Raw genomic sequence first — 12,132 nt, forward strand, 5'->3', positions numbered from 1 at the left:
CAAGCTCCCTCGGTTTCCATGGATGTACAGCAACCAGCGCTTCCTGTGAGAACCACTCAGCCGGGTGCCCTTTTCGTTTCAGGACACGGGCGCGAACCTGACCCCCGCATCAGTTGTTGCCGGCGGTAACATGACCCAGTAACCGCAAGCTATGCCACGCCGATCTTTCCCTCCGCTTTGTTGTGCCAACATCTTAAAACCTGACGCGAGCCAATCAAATCATATTAGCGGTTATGTCCCCCCTGTAATACCAAACAGCGCATACAAGACCGCTCTTCTCGCTGTTTGGAGCCAGATGATTAAAAAGGGTTGTGTGTGCGGTCTGGGGGTGGGGGGGGGACAGGGGGGTGGCAGGGGGGGTCAGGCACACTAGCCTTTGTGCCACCTGTTTGGAAGCACCACCACATTGTTGTGCGTCCTCTTTAATCTCAGCGTTATTGGCCATCACACGTTCGCGGGAGTGGGAGGAATGGCCAAACTTCCCCCGACTCCTCCAATCTCCTCTCAGAACAGGGCCCAGTCACATTCAGAGCCCCCGTGCCAGCAGCTCGTAAAAATACAGAGCCGCAGAGTTGCGCTCTTCATTTTGCGCCGTATCGATATCGATCATGAGGTCACTTCCTGTTATCCCGCGACAGGGTACGGCACCCCCTCGCCCTCCCAGCCGTCAGTTAGAAACACTCCCCGCCGCAGTGAGTATTTCGCTTTTTTTGTGCATGCCACCATTTTTATTTAAACTCTCCTCGGTTGCCTTTTACATGTAACGAGTAATCGTAGATTGAGAATTATTATCAACACCATTTGTTGATCATAAAAGAACATTTCCAGATGTTTTCAGAATAAATAAAACAGGAATAGGAAAAAAAAGAGATCTTGATCTAATGTACCTGTGATGTCAAAAGCTCAATCAGTGAATGCCATTGTTATATATATTAAGTGTAAGCGTGTGTATACTGTGTGAAAGGTTGAGAAATGTTTTTACATCAGTCATCATTGGCTCAGCAGGAAAAAAAGATTGGTTTATATTTTTCAGTCATTAATTAATTTCAGAATGACTTTCTTATTGGTTTTAAGTATGATTCACAAATGCAATTTTATGATAAATATGATTTTGTCAAATCAGCCCAGCCTGATTTAATGCTTATATTAATTTGTAATACAGATAATGCAGATAAACATATTTTCCCTTATCTCAGCAAATTAACTTTAATTGGATTTAAAATAAGAAAAAAATAGCCTACTTCTTTTAAAAATAAGTACACGGTGCAATTTAATGTTCTGAAAACTAGTCGGCCATATTCATTTTTAACAATAATTGCAATATTTTTGCAGTGCTAAATGTCATGAATAAACATTTTCTAAAATAAGGTGAACACAGCGATATATGCATTAACATGCAACATCAGTTTTTCTATTAAACTGAAAGCTTATGAAATTTGTTACTTAAGTCTGTTACTTCATATGTAGTTATCCACAAATAATGTGCTTTAAGTTGTATTGTATTGTCTGCCTCTTCTTGTTAAAATTTTAATTACACAAGGAAGTATTTACATCGATAAAAAATAAATAAAAATATGGAAATATGAATTTATGAAGGATCTCCAAACAGTTATTGTACTGAATATTTAATTGCCATCACATTTCTCAGAAAACATTTAAAAACGATAAATATACTCAAGGTTCTGCTTTAAAATGAATTCATTATCCTACTGAAATGGGGACCACAAATTTAAACTCGTATTGTATTATTGTTTGTCCTAGAGAATGAACGTGGCACTGATTCATGATAAATATGCAATAAAGACTTTCTGGGAACGGAAAATTGAAAATCATTGGCAACTGACTGAGGGTGAACAGTCAAGGATGAAGAACAGTGCTCTGAGCAAGTAAGCGCTTCCTTCTGTAGAAATGCCTGACATCCTTTCATCCTCCCATGCACGATACACAGCCGTGTGTGTGTGTGTGTGTGTGTGTGTGTGTGTGTGTGTGTGTGTGTGTGTGTGTGTGTGTGTGTGTGTGTGTGTGTGTGTGTGTGTGTGTGTGTGTGTGTGTGTTTCTATGGGATTCCTATCCTCTGTCATTCAAACAAATTGAGGGCCTCTATGGATCTCCAACTTTATTTAAAATGCATATGTATGTGTTTTAGATTTCATCAACTGCCCACTTTTTTTTTTTTTTTTTTTAATTTAGAAAAAGTGAGTTATAAACGGAATAGTAAATGTTTGTTTTTTGAGTATGCTCTGTAGTTTAAATTGAACAGAGCAGTAAATAACATGTTTATACAGCTCTGGCATTTTAGAGTAAGAATGCTAGCCCTTGTGTCCAGCAAATCAATTGGACCTATTTCAAAGCCCTCCAGGAGGCTTGTATGCACTTGTATGTTCACAGCACAGCTGACACAACCCACCCTTAAGCTGAGGGTTAAGTTAATGAAGATATGTCCCCATTACATGTTGTATTACATGCAAAGCAACACTTCCCGGGAGACATAAGACATTAAGTCTGTTAAAACGGGAAGGACAGCTGAGAAAAGTTAATTCGGAGGGAAACAAAACCTGTTTAAACCTCATTTAATATCTAGACTGGTCTACGCAGACTTTGCAGCTGTTCGAATCCATCCAAGTTTCCAAGTGGTACGGTTTCCACGGTTACCAGGGCTACCTCACCCCCCGCATCCTTGAAAGATTAATTACCGGCGAATAGTGATTACTAGTAAATACTGAGCGTGCACCAGATAGCTATCAGCGTGTCCAGTCACCCCGCTCCGTGCTGAACGCAGGACGGGGAGAAGTTCAGGGGGAGTCCGAAGCGATAATCAGATAGCGCTGAGTAATTTTAGACACGCCGCTGTTGCACAATAGCCGGCCCCGCGAGAAGGTCAGGGGATTATCGGACTGGTCCTGTAACGAGTTCAAACGCAATAATCCCAAATCAATGCGCGTCGGGCGTGGCGCGGGGCGCGGGGCGCTGGGCGCCGTGGAAACGGAGCCGCCCGCCCGCCCGACACGTAACGAGGACCGGCCAGCTCCGGGGGGGGGGGGGTCCGCGATCCCGCCATTTTTCTTTCAGCTCTCCGCTTAAGCCACTCTCGCGCTCCCCGAGGCCAGGGGGGGAAGGGAGCTGAGCCGACGCGGTGAAGGGAATCATTAGACTCCGCTGATCGAAAAGCGCTTGACTGGAACAGAAGGCCGCAGACCTGGGTGGCCTCCAGGAGCAGGGAGGATTTGTTCTGCTATAGTACATTATATTTAGTAAATCACCGGGATTCAGGGCCAGCCTAATGATGGTTTATTCATAGGATTTTCCACTCCGAAAACCAAGAGATCACAAATAGGAAAGAGAGCAGAAGCGCATATATAAGATGCTCCACACGTATCCATCGGTTTTCACCCCTTGTGACTTTTCAGGCACGCTCCTCGCATTCGGCATTCGTAGCACCTAGCCGCCAAAACACCGACTCTGACCCCAATCAAGCTTCATTAAAACAAGCTCATAAGGGCAGCAAAGGAAGTGACATCACGGTGAAACCCGCGCATCTCAATTCTCTCGACGCAGGCTCCGCGGGGAGTGGTCCAAGAGGCTGGAGATCCAGACGAAGCACCTGAAGAAGGCTCACGAGGAGAACATGAGGAAGGCCCGGCTCCAGATGGAGAATGAAGCCTAGCGTCGCACCGCCCGTACCGCCAGTACCGCCAGTACCGCCACATCGCTTTTCCATTCCAGGCTTTGCAACGCCCGCCATTTTAAATGTTGCTCGCAAAGGTCGGCTGCCGATGATGTAGAACAGGGCTTGTGGCTCCGGTCCTATGGGCCCTGTATCCCCAGTAGTGCTGTTACAAGTCACAGAAACAGGAATATTTCCCCTTTGCTAAATACAAAATAAATGTCTCATTTACCAAACTCCGCAGAATGAAGTAATGGCCTAAATTTATAAGGGTATGCAAACTGATTGCAGCGGTGAAAATGACTTCCCTTGGGTTTACTTAGGCAGGGGGGTGGCATATATTTCTCTTACTGTTAAGAACGATAATATTTCTGCCGCAGCCAGCTACATAAATTTACAGCGGCATAATCAGCTGACCTTGTACATTCGGGAATGTTAGTTATTGAACAATGTATCACACATTTCTGTCACTAGGGGCTCATTTGAGAAAAATATTGAACAGATTTTAATTGAACCAGCTAAGAACATACTACATTGCAAAAACCAGACAAAAACTCATTAAATATTACATGACAAGTTATGCTTATTAATTTGCAAATCGTAAACAAATAACATATCCGTGATGTCATTAGTATTAAATTAAATTAAGTTATCCAATACAGTGTCAATATTCTCCCATGCATTTGAAATATAAATATCCAATCCCTCTTTTCTGTTGTTAAGTGTTCCATTTCCCCTTTGTTACAGGCAGAATTTGACTGGCTAAATTCCCTGTATTTATATTATTTAGCATTATCTCAGTAGAGATGGCCAGTTGGGTACAAGTTGGGCACTATGTTCATCAGCTCAGCTAGTTCTGCTGTCCTCTGGTTTACTGACTACACAACCCAGCTGATGGACTGAAGAGTGAAAAGTAGGGTTTACTTACTACACAACCCAGCTGATGGACTGTAGAGTGAAAAGTAGGGTTTACCAACTACACAACCCAGCTGATGGACTGAAGAGTGAAAAGTAGGGTTTAACAACTACACAACCCAGCTGATGGACTGAAGAGTGAAAAGTAGGGTTTACCAACTACACAACCCAGCTGATGGACTGAAGACTGAAAAGAAGCTGCATGTGATCTTGATGGACATGGACGCTACTTCTCTTGGAAGACGTAACCGGTGATTTATGTAGTTTGGAGTGAATTCAGTATTCCAGGCATCTGCCATTCATACATTAATAGAGTTGGAAAACATGAAACACTGACAAGTACTGACAAGCCCTGCAGCTAGCCAACACAAATGATTCACAGTCTGTAGGTCACTGATGAACCAGTTATGCGTAACCATGCAATCTCTAAAGTATTTGTGTCTGTATCCCGTTACAAATGAACTAATAAAATCAGGCCAGAGATTATAATTCTCCCTCAGACCTCCAGCAAATTTCCATTTTAAATAAGACCCTGGCTCAAAAAAAATTTACACAACTTTGACCATTCTGCCGTCCTGTTGTAAGCCAGTGTCCTTGATCATGATCCCCAAATTAGCCTAATTATAATTAGCCGTACACTTGAGACCTGTACATACAGATGGGCTTGACATTCATGCTTTATGAACTTTAATAATGTCAGGTTATATGGGGAAACAACAGCTGTGTGAGCTTCTGATTATTGTGTATTAAAAAAAGAAATGCAATTGCAAATGATTACACATACAATCAGGTGACAGGCTGGTAAGTCCTCTATTCCGATAACAATGGCAACGACTGAAATGCACTTGCATTACAATGTCCTGTTAACTGTGCTTAGTTTGAAACTTTTACTGTGTTATGACATATTATTTCTTTGGAAAGAGGATAGATTTTTCATTTGTAATTGAATTTCAGGCTGGCAGGTGATATCTGTGGTATCCTCAATGTTGTGGACACCTGGGCACTTAAACTAAATGATTTGTGGAAAATGAAGTTCAAAGATGAAACAAATGCAATGAGCCAAACCTAAATTGCATTAAAGGAGGATATTATGGAAGTCTGGAAAGCACTGGTCTATTCAATCAAAATTTCACATCACGGGCAAATGATCTTCCCTCTGCGTATTAATTCCAAATGATACAAACCCATCTCAGAACAGTTATACATCTTTGGAGTCCATTTGTCTAAAGTTGCGAAGCTGATGCTAATTTTTGGGCAGGCTAAAATTCAATCACCGCTCAAATCTGACTTTCTCTGGTGGCATCAGCCATAACCCTGCTACCATCTGCTCTCTTCCACCTAATAAAAATATCATATTTGACACACATTAAAATATCTTTACCACAGCAAGTCAGTAAGAGTTTGGCTGTATAATGTCCCACTTGCGAAATGATCCATTCCCCATAGTTACAGCATTGCTTTGTGTCATCAGTAAACAACATAAATAAACTAGAAAGGACACCTACAACATGGCTCTAAATAAAAATTTACTAAAGTTGTCTCCACTAAGCAAAGCCTGCAATTGTTGCTTGCTGCTCGAGAACTGCATTAGGGATTGTATGCTAATGTTTCGCTAATGCTACAAACGCTGCGAAAAAAAAAATCCATTTGATTCAGCGCACCCACCTACCTAATTAGAGCAAATGGCCCTCTTGCCGTTGCAGCAGTAGACGTGAAGGGCGCCCACAGTAGCAAAGTTTTTTTTTTCCAAACAGGCGGCGTTGTGCGCCCGACAGGTGGCCTGAAGGGCAGAGTCAAGTACACAGCCCGCGGTCGCCGCCGGAGCCGGAGCCGCAATGTCAGAACGTGTTTACGGCTCTGTCAGAATCCGCTCGCGCGGTGCCAGGGCCCTGCCCTTAAATACCGACTCCCGCCACTTGCGCTGAAAGATGCTGTCATGAGACCAAAGAATGTGATTCACGGCACTGGCGTGAATGTTGGAGAGCACACACACACACACACAAACACACTCACAAATGCGCACCCACACTGTCATCATGAGCATAAAAATTGAAAGTAAATAAAGATGAAGCATTTACTGCTAATGCAATTCAGCCCTGGACGTTGACGTACTGTCAACTCCGTCAGCATGTTTAAATAACTCGCTAACAGCGTTTGATCGAGTCCCGGTCGTCACTTAAAACATCACTTAAAACGGTCGAGGGTTCTCTGGTGTTGACTTTCACCTCCAAATAGTAAATAGCCTACCGAACATTCACGGCGAAGGAGAGCAGAGAAAGTCAACTGTCTTGATTACCGGAGTGCAGAGGGTACAGAATATAGGTCAAGATCCACTGGCGGGTCATGAAAGGCCATGCGGTGAGTCACAAAAGGCACGTTAAATAAAGATTCCTGTATATTACAGAAAACAATTTATCAATTAAATTTAACTATTTAATATTTATACATTAATACATAAAAAAAATATTTAATTACACAGCATTAGAGCCCAAAGACTTTAGATTCAAATTTATATTAAAATCTACATTTTCAATAATTTATTTTATTTTATTATTTTTTTTGGGGGGGGGAGTGTCACGTTTGATTTTGCTGGTGAATTAGGTGATAAGTTAAGGAAGGCTGGAAAGCACAGATACGTAGTATGTATGCCACAGGCTCAACTGATCATATGAAGACCAAACGCTAGCTCCCAATACCTGTAACAGTTTGAGCTCTGGAAAGTGGTTCGCCATTCAGACCTCTGCTCATAAAAGAGCAAATGAACTGGCTTATCTCCAAAATGGCTGACCCAAAAGGGTAATGTGGTTCCTTTGTCAGAATACAAAACCAAGGTTCACCATTTTCAGCAAATATGAACATGCATTGATAATTTCACAGAGTACTTTCAATTCTCCAGATGTAAGAACTTGAGCGATAGAAACAAGGCACTTTGTTCATTTGTACTTCAATGCTATGATGTCAGAAAGGTCTAAAGGTTCACTGAAAAACCTGACTGAACCTTAATAGGTGAAAATCTGCTATTCATTCTGCCTTGGAATGGCACTCAAAAATCTGAGAGGACCACTCAAAACAAAGGCAAAACAACTGTTCAGGGGATTCAGTTGTAGCACGAGTTACATTGTGGGACTACATACGTGTGATTATACTGTACGTTCATTGTAAAAGGTCAAATGGAGTGGGTTAAAAAGGTAAAATAGAAAAGGTCAAATGGAGAGGTCTGTGAAATGTATTTATTTATGAACTACCGTTGCTCTCAAAGCATCTGCTCGCACGGTTTGAGAGATAAATTAACAAAACGATGACGTTTCGAAAACAACTGAAAACCCTTTCAAAAGCTTTCTAGGAAGGATAAAAGCAAAATAATAATTACATGTAGCCATCAGACAGATTGATCATTTCCATAGGTAAACTATACTGGCATAATGCTCCTGACGACCATCGATAAAAAAAAAAAAACAACCATGAAAGAAAAATAAATAACTCCCCTATGGAGATATTTATACTCCCCCAGACCCCCCCGTAACACAAATATCTTTTCCTCCTTTTTTTGTTTTTAAACGAATGCCAGCTATGTGTATGTCCTTCATGCTCAGTGAACATGGGAATCCAGCATAAGGGACCGCTGGGAACTTGTCATGGTGAAACGCGGAACAAAAAAACCAGGACGTGTTACTTCTTCTTCTTCTTCCCCTTCCTGCCCCCCTCGCCCAACTGGGCGCTGTTGTCCCCCGCCCCGCTCTTCTGGGTCCTGGTCTTCAACTTCGGAATCATTTCAGCCACGTAGAGCATCACGTCTTTGCCTGTGGGGAGGAAACGTGTGGAGTAGACTGTAAGAATCCGGGGGCGAGCGACGCGATTCGTCTAAACGAATCGTTCCGCAAATAACGCTCCGCAGTTTCACAAGGAAACCGTAACGTCGTCGTTCAACACGAGTCCAACTGCTTATTAGATTGTAAACCAGAGTGAGCGTCATGGCAACTGAAATGAGAAAGTGCTCTGTATAAGTTCGGGTTAATAATGCATGAGAAATTCCGAAATCAATTTTCAAACATGCATTTTTTTCCACGTTCAGTGAATTTTTCAAACAGTGCAATAAATTATACTTCTCAGGGAAAAGGGGTGTCCAATATTTACGTTTCACCATAATGCAGCAAGGCAAAATATATTAAGCACTCAGAAGTAACTCTTCATTGAAAATGAATGGAAAATTATAGACAGGCTGTTGAGAGGGAAAATCTATATGGTACAGAGCATCGACTAGCAACTGGCTCAGCAAAAGACAATGAACTCTGCTAAATCTATTTCCTCTGCTCTAGCCATTTGTACATCTCATAAAATAAATGTCTGTTTGGTTTACAAGAGATTTACGGAAATGCACTCCAAACACAGCAAGCAAACAGGCTAATACTTTCAGTTATCCCTCCGAAAATAATGCAGTGCCATCCTCGGTCAGGTCGCCTAATGGCAGCTTTTTAATTAAGATCTCAGATTCTAAGAAATGAAAGAGCAAAAGAGCATGTTACATGACGGGTAAATTTTCAAGTTGTGAAGTTGAAGTGTTGAACAAGCACGTGGAAAGCCTTTCCCGGCATCAACTTGAGATGACCTTCCTATTGCAGGAAAAACATTCAGAAAAGTTCCACACACAACATTTTAGTTTAGATGATGCTAAAAGACTCTATATAATAAGGTTTCAGCATATAGCATTCAGTGAAATGGTATCATATGCTGATGGAAGTTACATTCCTAAGTCCACAGCATCGCTCTAGGTGTAAAAGTTAATTAAAGAAGAACTACCGCTCAGAACCTCCATGTTCCCTATATACGCATCACCGATTGCAGGAAGAAATATTTTTGATTTAATTTAGTGTGACTTAACTTGTCTATCCAACAGGTTAACAATGAAATAGCAGCAAATCGCCTTGTATCATTTCATTACACAGTTTTCAAACTGCATTAGAACCTTCAAACACAGCGTGTGCTTAAACCCTTGCAATTCTAGGTCATTCTAGGAGAACTACAGCTGTGAGTATGAGCACAGGTCGTCTATACCCATATGTTAATAGCAAAATAATATGAAATCATATCCCGTCTCCTTCTGTAGTGCCAGTGAAGCTGGAGTGTCGGAGCACTTTCTAGAAAAAGCAACTCACGCGATGAAAACTTTTCCTGGCACAGGTTTCCATCTTCCTCCTTCAGCTGGACTCGAACCCTTCCCCGAAACTGCGCGTCCCGGTTCCACTCTCTGGGGTACATCTTGTTCTGGAGCCAGAAAGAGACAAGTTAAAATCCAGAACCTTCCCTAAAATGCCCTCCACAAAAAAGCATTGTAATAATAAATTAGAATAAAAAATACAGATCTATACCTCAACCAGAACGTTCAATCCAGCCGCAGAGAGGACATCCCGGATTTCAGCACATGTTGGATTTTCCACTCCCTGTAGAAAAAGGAAGCACATGAAATGTCTGAGAGCCAGGTATGAAAGAGCAACACATCTTAAAATGATTCACAATTCCAACGAACCTGAGTCTTGGAAATTAAAACCCATAATGAACATTAAGAGTTTCAGATATTTGAATGACAAATTTTAAGTAATTAGCAATACTTATAAACACAGCCAATATTATTGTATTTGTTGTATTTCACCTTTTCAGATGGTATTCTTCTTCCTTCTGCTAACGTTTTCTTACTGTTGACATATGCAGGGTATATGCACATATGCCTAAAAAAACAACAACAAAAAAAACACGCCAAGTTTCAGAGACGTGTAGATTGGAAACAGCACTGGGTTTTAATGAAATGACTTAATTCGACAATAAGAATAAGGTAAATATAGGGTGATAAGGTACTTTCCACTAATACAGAAATTGGCTATGGTAAAATAGGCTCGGATTCTGGTTTACTAGTTACTGAAATCCCTGACGCCTAACGTCGTAACGTTCCCAACACTGTAGTCTATAGTTAACACGATCCGCAACATTACGTAACAGCTAGATAAAAAGCCCAATACAATATGATGCATCGATACTAACTCACAAATGAACGAAGGTTCAAGCAATAGTAAAATAAAAAAATACAGATTTAATCCAACTTCATCCAAACAACCACTTAGTTTAAGAGTTTGCTAGTGTGACGTGTCCTAAGACCGCCCCAGAGTACACGAATTTAGCTAGCTAGCTTTACCCCCAAATACAGACCTACCAAAACAGCTAGTTAGCTTTACATACTGGTGTTAGTTACCTTAAATGCAATGTAAGATCTAAACAAGTTCCAGTGATTTGTAGCTAGCTAACTAGTTACTGTTACCGTACTGATCGCCATTCAATAAATAGTGAGCCACCAAACGCTAACAAACACAGCTAACGTTAGCTACCAACCTACTTTCTGTAAACATGTCTTACATTACCTTTCTTTGACGGCAGGGTTTGTAGTCAAATGTGCCATTTTTCCAATTCTAACGCACGTAGTAATACTAAAACCTACTGGCTATCATTAAAACATTTGCCTATGCCACCTAATGATTGCAACGGACTAGCTAGCAAGCAAGCTAGCGACATGTGTGTTTTACTACAAGACAATCGACCATAGAATAATCCTTCACCATTGGACAGTTTATCAACAGGAAGTAGGTATCTTTCGCTATGATTGGTGAATTAGGTTGTCCTTTCTGAGGTTTGCCGGGGTCACTTCTATGGATCGCCAAAGGATCAAACAAAAAAAGTATGTGTCCGTATAAAAATAGAGGATCTTTAAAAAATTGACACATGGTTCCGTCTTTAAACGAGCTAATTTACCTAAACAATTGCAGTAGATCTCGCATCTACACTAGCGATAAGCACGTTAGAAACTCTTGTTCTTTAACATGTGTATATGTGTAGAATGTAGACTTTTAAAATACTGGATTAAAAATAAAATCATTTTTAACGTTGTAGGCTACCCACTTGGGTTTTTTTCTCGCAGACAGGTCTCCAGGCCAAAACAGTGATGCAGGGCCAGCAACATTTTCCAATAGGCAGGTACAAATAATTCCACTGCAGCCTACTCCAAGCCAAATATGCAGCCATCCACAAACATATTCATTACTGTATTTATGGATCCTAGTCGTGGATCTAAGACAATCCCTCTCCCACCCTCCTCCCAGCATCCCACAAAAATAACTAAATAAAAAATTGAAAAATGTATGGATGGATTTTGGAAAAGGGTGTCTTCAGGTACATTTCAAAAATATCTGCTGTTTGTTTTACAGGTGGTACTAAATGACAGCCATGTCACATAGATGTTGTTCTCACCAGACAGTTTTCCTGTCCTCAATTGTGGAGAAATGTGATTTGTAGAATAAGTGTAGCACTTCATTCAATAGCTACTGTTTGCCACCAGAGGGCACAAATATTCATGCAAAAATATTAAACATCTTATGGCAGAGTTTCAGCCTGTCAAGTGCAAAACTTCAACCCAGTGGCTAAGATTTTAAACAGGTAGTTCCTATACTTTGGCAAATACTAATAATTATATTTAAATATTCATGAAAGAAAACAACCCAATACATATTTCG

The 12,132-nt window shown here is 41.0% G+C and overlaps 3 protein-coding genes across 4 annotated transcripts in view; 1 reads left to right on the forward strand and 2 right to left on the reverse strand.

Annotated features, from left to right (window-relative positions):
- lrrc2 (leucine rich repeat containing 2) overlaps positions 1-6,724 on the reverse strand; it is a 42,735-nt gene extending 36,011 nt beyond the window's left edge. Inside the window, exon 1 of one of the 2 annotated variants that reach the window (XM_035380293.1) lies at positions 6,249-6,724. The gene's annotated coding sequence lies outside the window, so the exon portion shown is untranslated. The remainder of the gene's footprint in view (positions 1-6,248) is intronic. The other variant, XM_035380291.1, reaches the window with a different exon arrangement.
- LOC118207033 lies at positions 514-4,173 on the forward strand. The gene is made up of 3 exons (XM_035380295.1): positions 514-692; positions 1,762-1,886; positions 3,556-4,173. The coding sequence occupies exons 1-3, from the start codon at positions 609-611 to the stop codon at positions 3,662-3,664; spliced, it is 318 nt and encodes a 105-aa protein (XP_035236186.1). The 5' UTR covers positions 514-608; the 3' UTR covers positions 3,665-4,173.
- Positions 6,725-7,789: 1,065 nt separating the features above from the next.
- Positions 7,790-11,177, reverse strand: srp19 (signal recognition particle 19). Its single transcript, XM_035435732.1, has 5 exons — positions 10,987-11,177; positions 10,227-10,302; positions 9,946-10,017; positions 9,733-9,841; positions 7,790-8,379 (listed from the first exon to the last, which is right to left on the reverse strand). The coding sequence occupies exons 1-5, from the start codon at positions 11,022-11,024 to the stop codon at positions 8,249-8,251; spliced, it is 426 nt and encodes a 141-aa protein (XP_035291623.1). The 5' UTR covers positions 11,025-11,177; the 3' UTR covers positions 7,790-8,248.
- Between the last annotated feature and the right edge of the window lie 955 nt (positions 11,178-12,132).

Source organism: Anguilla anguilla, chromosome 10 (genome assembly GCF_013347855.1).
Source record: "Anguilla anguilla isolate fAngAng1 chromosome 10, fAngAng1.pri, whole genome shotgun sequence".
Taxonomy (NCBI): Eukaryota; Metazoa; Chordata; class Actinopteri; order Anguilliformes; family Anguillidae; genus Anguilla; species Anguilla anguilla.

Excerpts from the sequence above, each read along its gene's own strand:
- LOC118207033 (XM_035380295.1), top strand. The coding sequence starts at position 609 with ATGAGGTCACTTCCTGTTATCCCGCGACAGGGTACGGCACCCCCTCGC. Across the intron at positions 693-1,761 it reads TAGAAACACTCCCCGCCGCA|AGAATGAACGTGGCACTGAT; the intron begins GTGAGTATTTCG and ends TGTTTGTCCTAG. Across the intron at positions 1,887-3,555 it reads AAGAACAGTGCTCTGAGCAA|GCTCCGCGGGGAGTGGTCCA; the intron begins GTAAGCGCTTCC and ends CTCTCGACGCAG.
- srp19 (XM_035435732.1), bottom strand. The coding sequence starts at position 11,024 with ATGGCACATTTGACTACAAACCCTGCCGTCAAAGAAAG. Across the intron at positions 10,018-10,226 it reads GAAGAATACCATCTGAAAAG|GGAGTGGAAAATCCAACATG; the intron begins GTGAAATACAAC and ends CTTTTTCTACAG. Across the intron at positions 9,842-9,945 it reads GATTGAACGTTCTGGTTGAG|AACAAGATGTACCCCAGAGA; the intron begins GTATAGATCTGT and ends TTCTGGCTCCAG.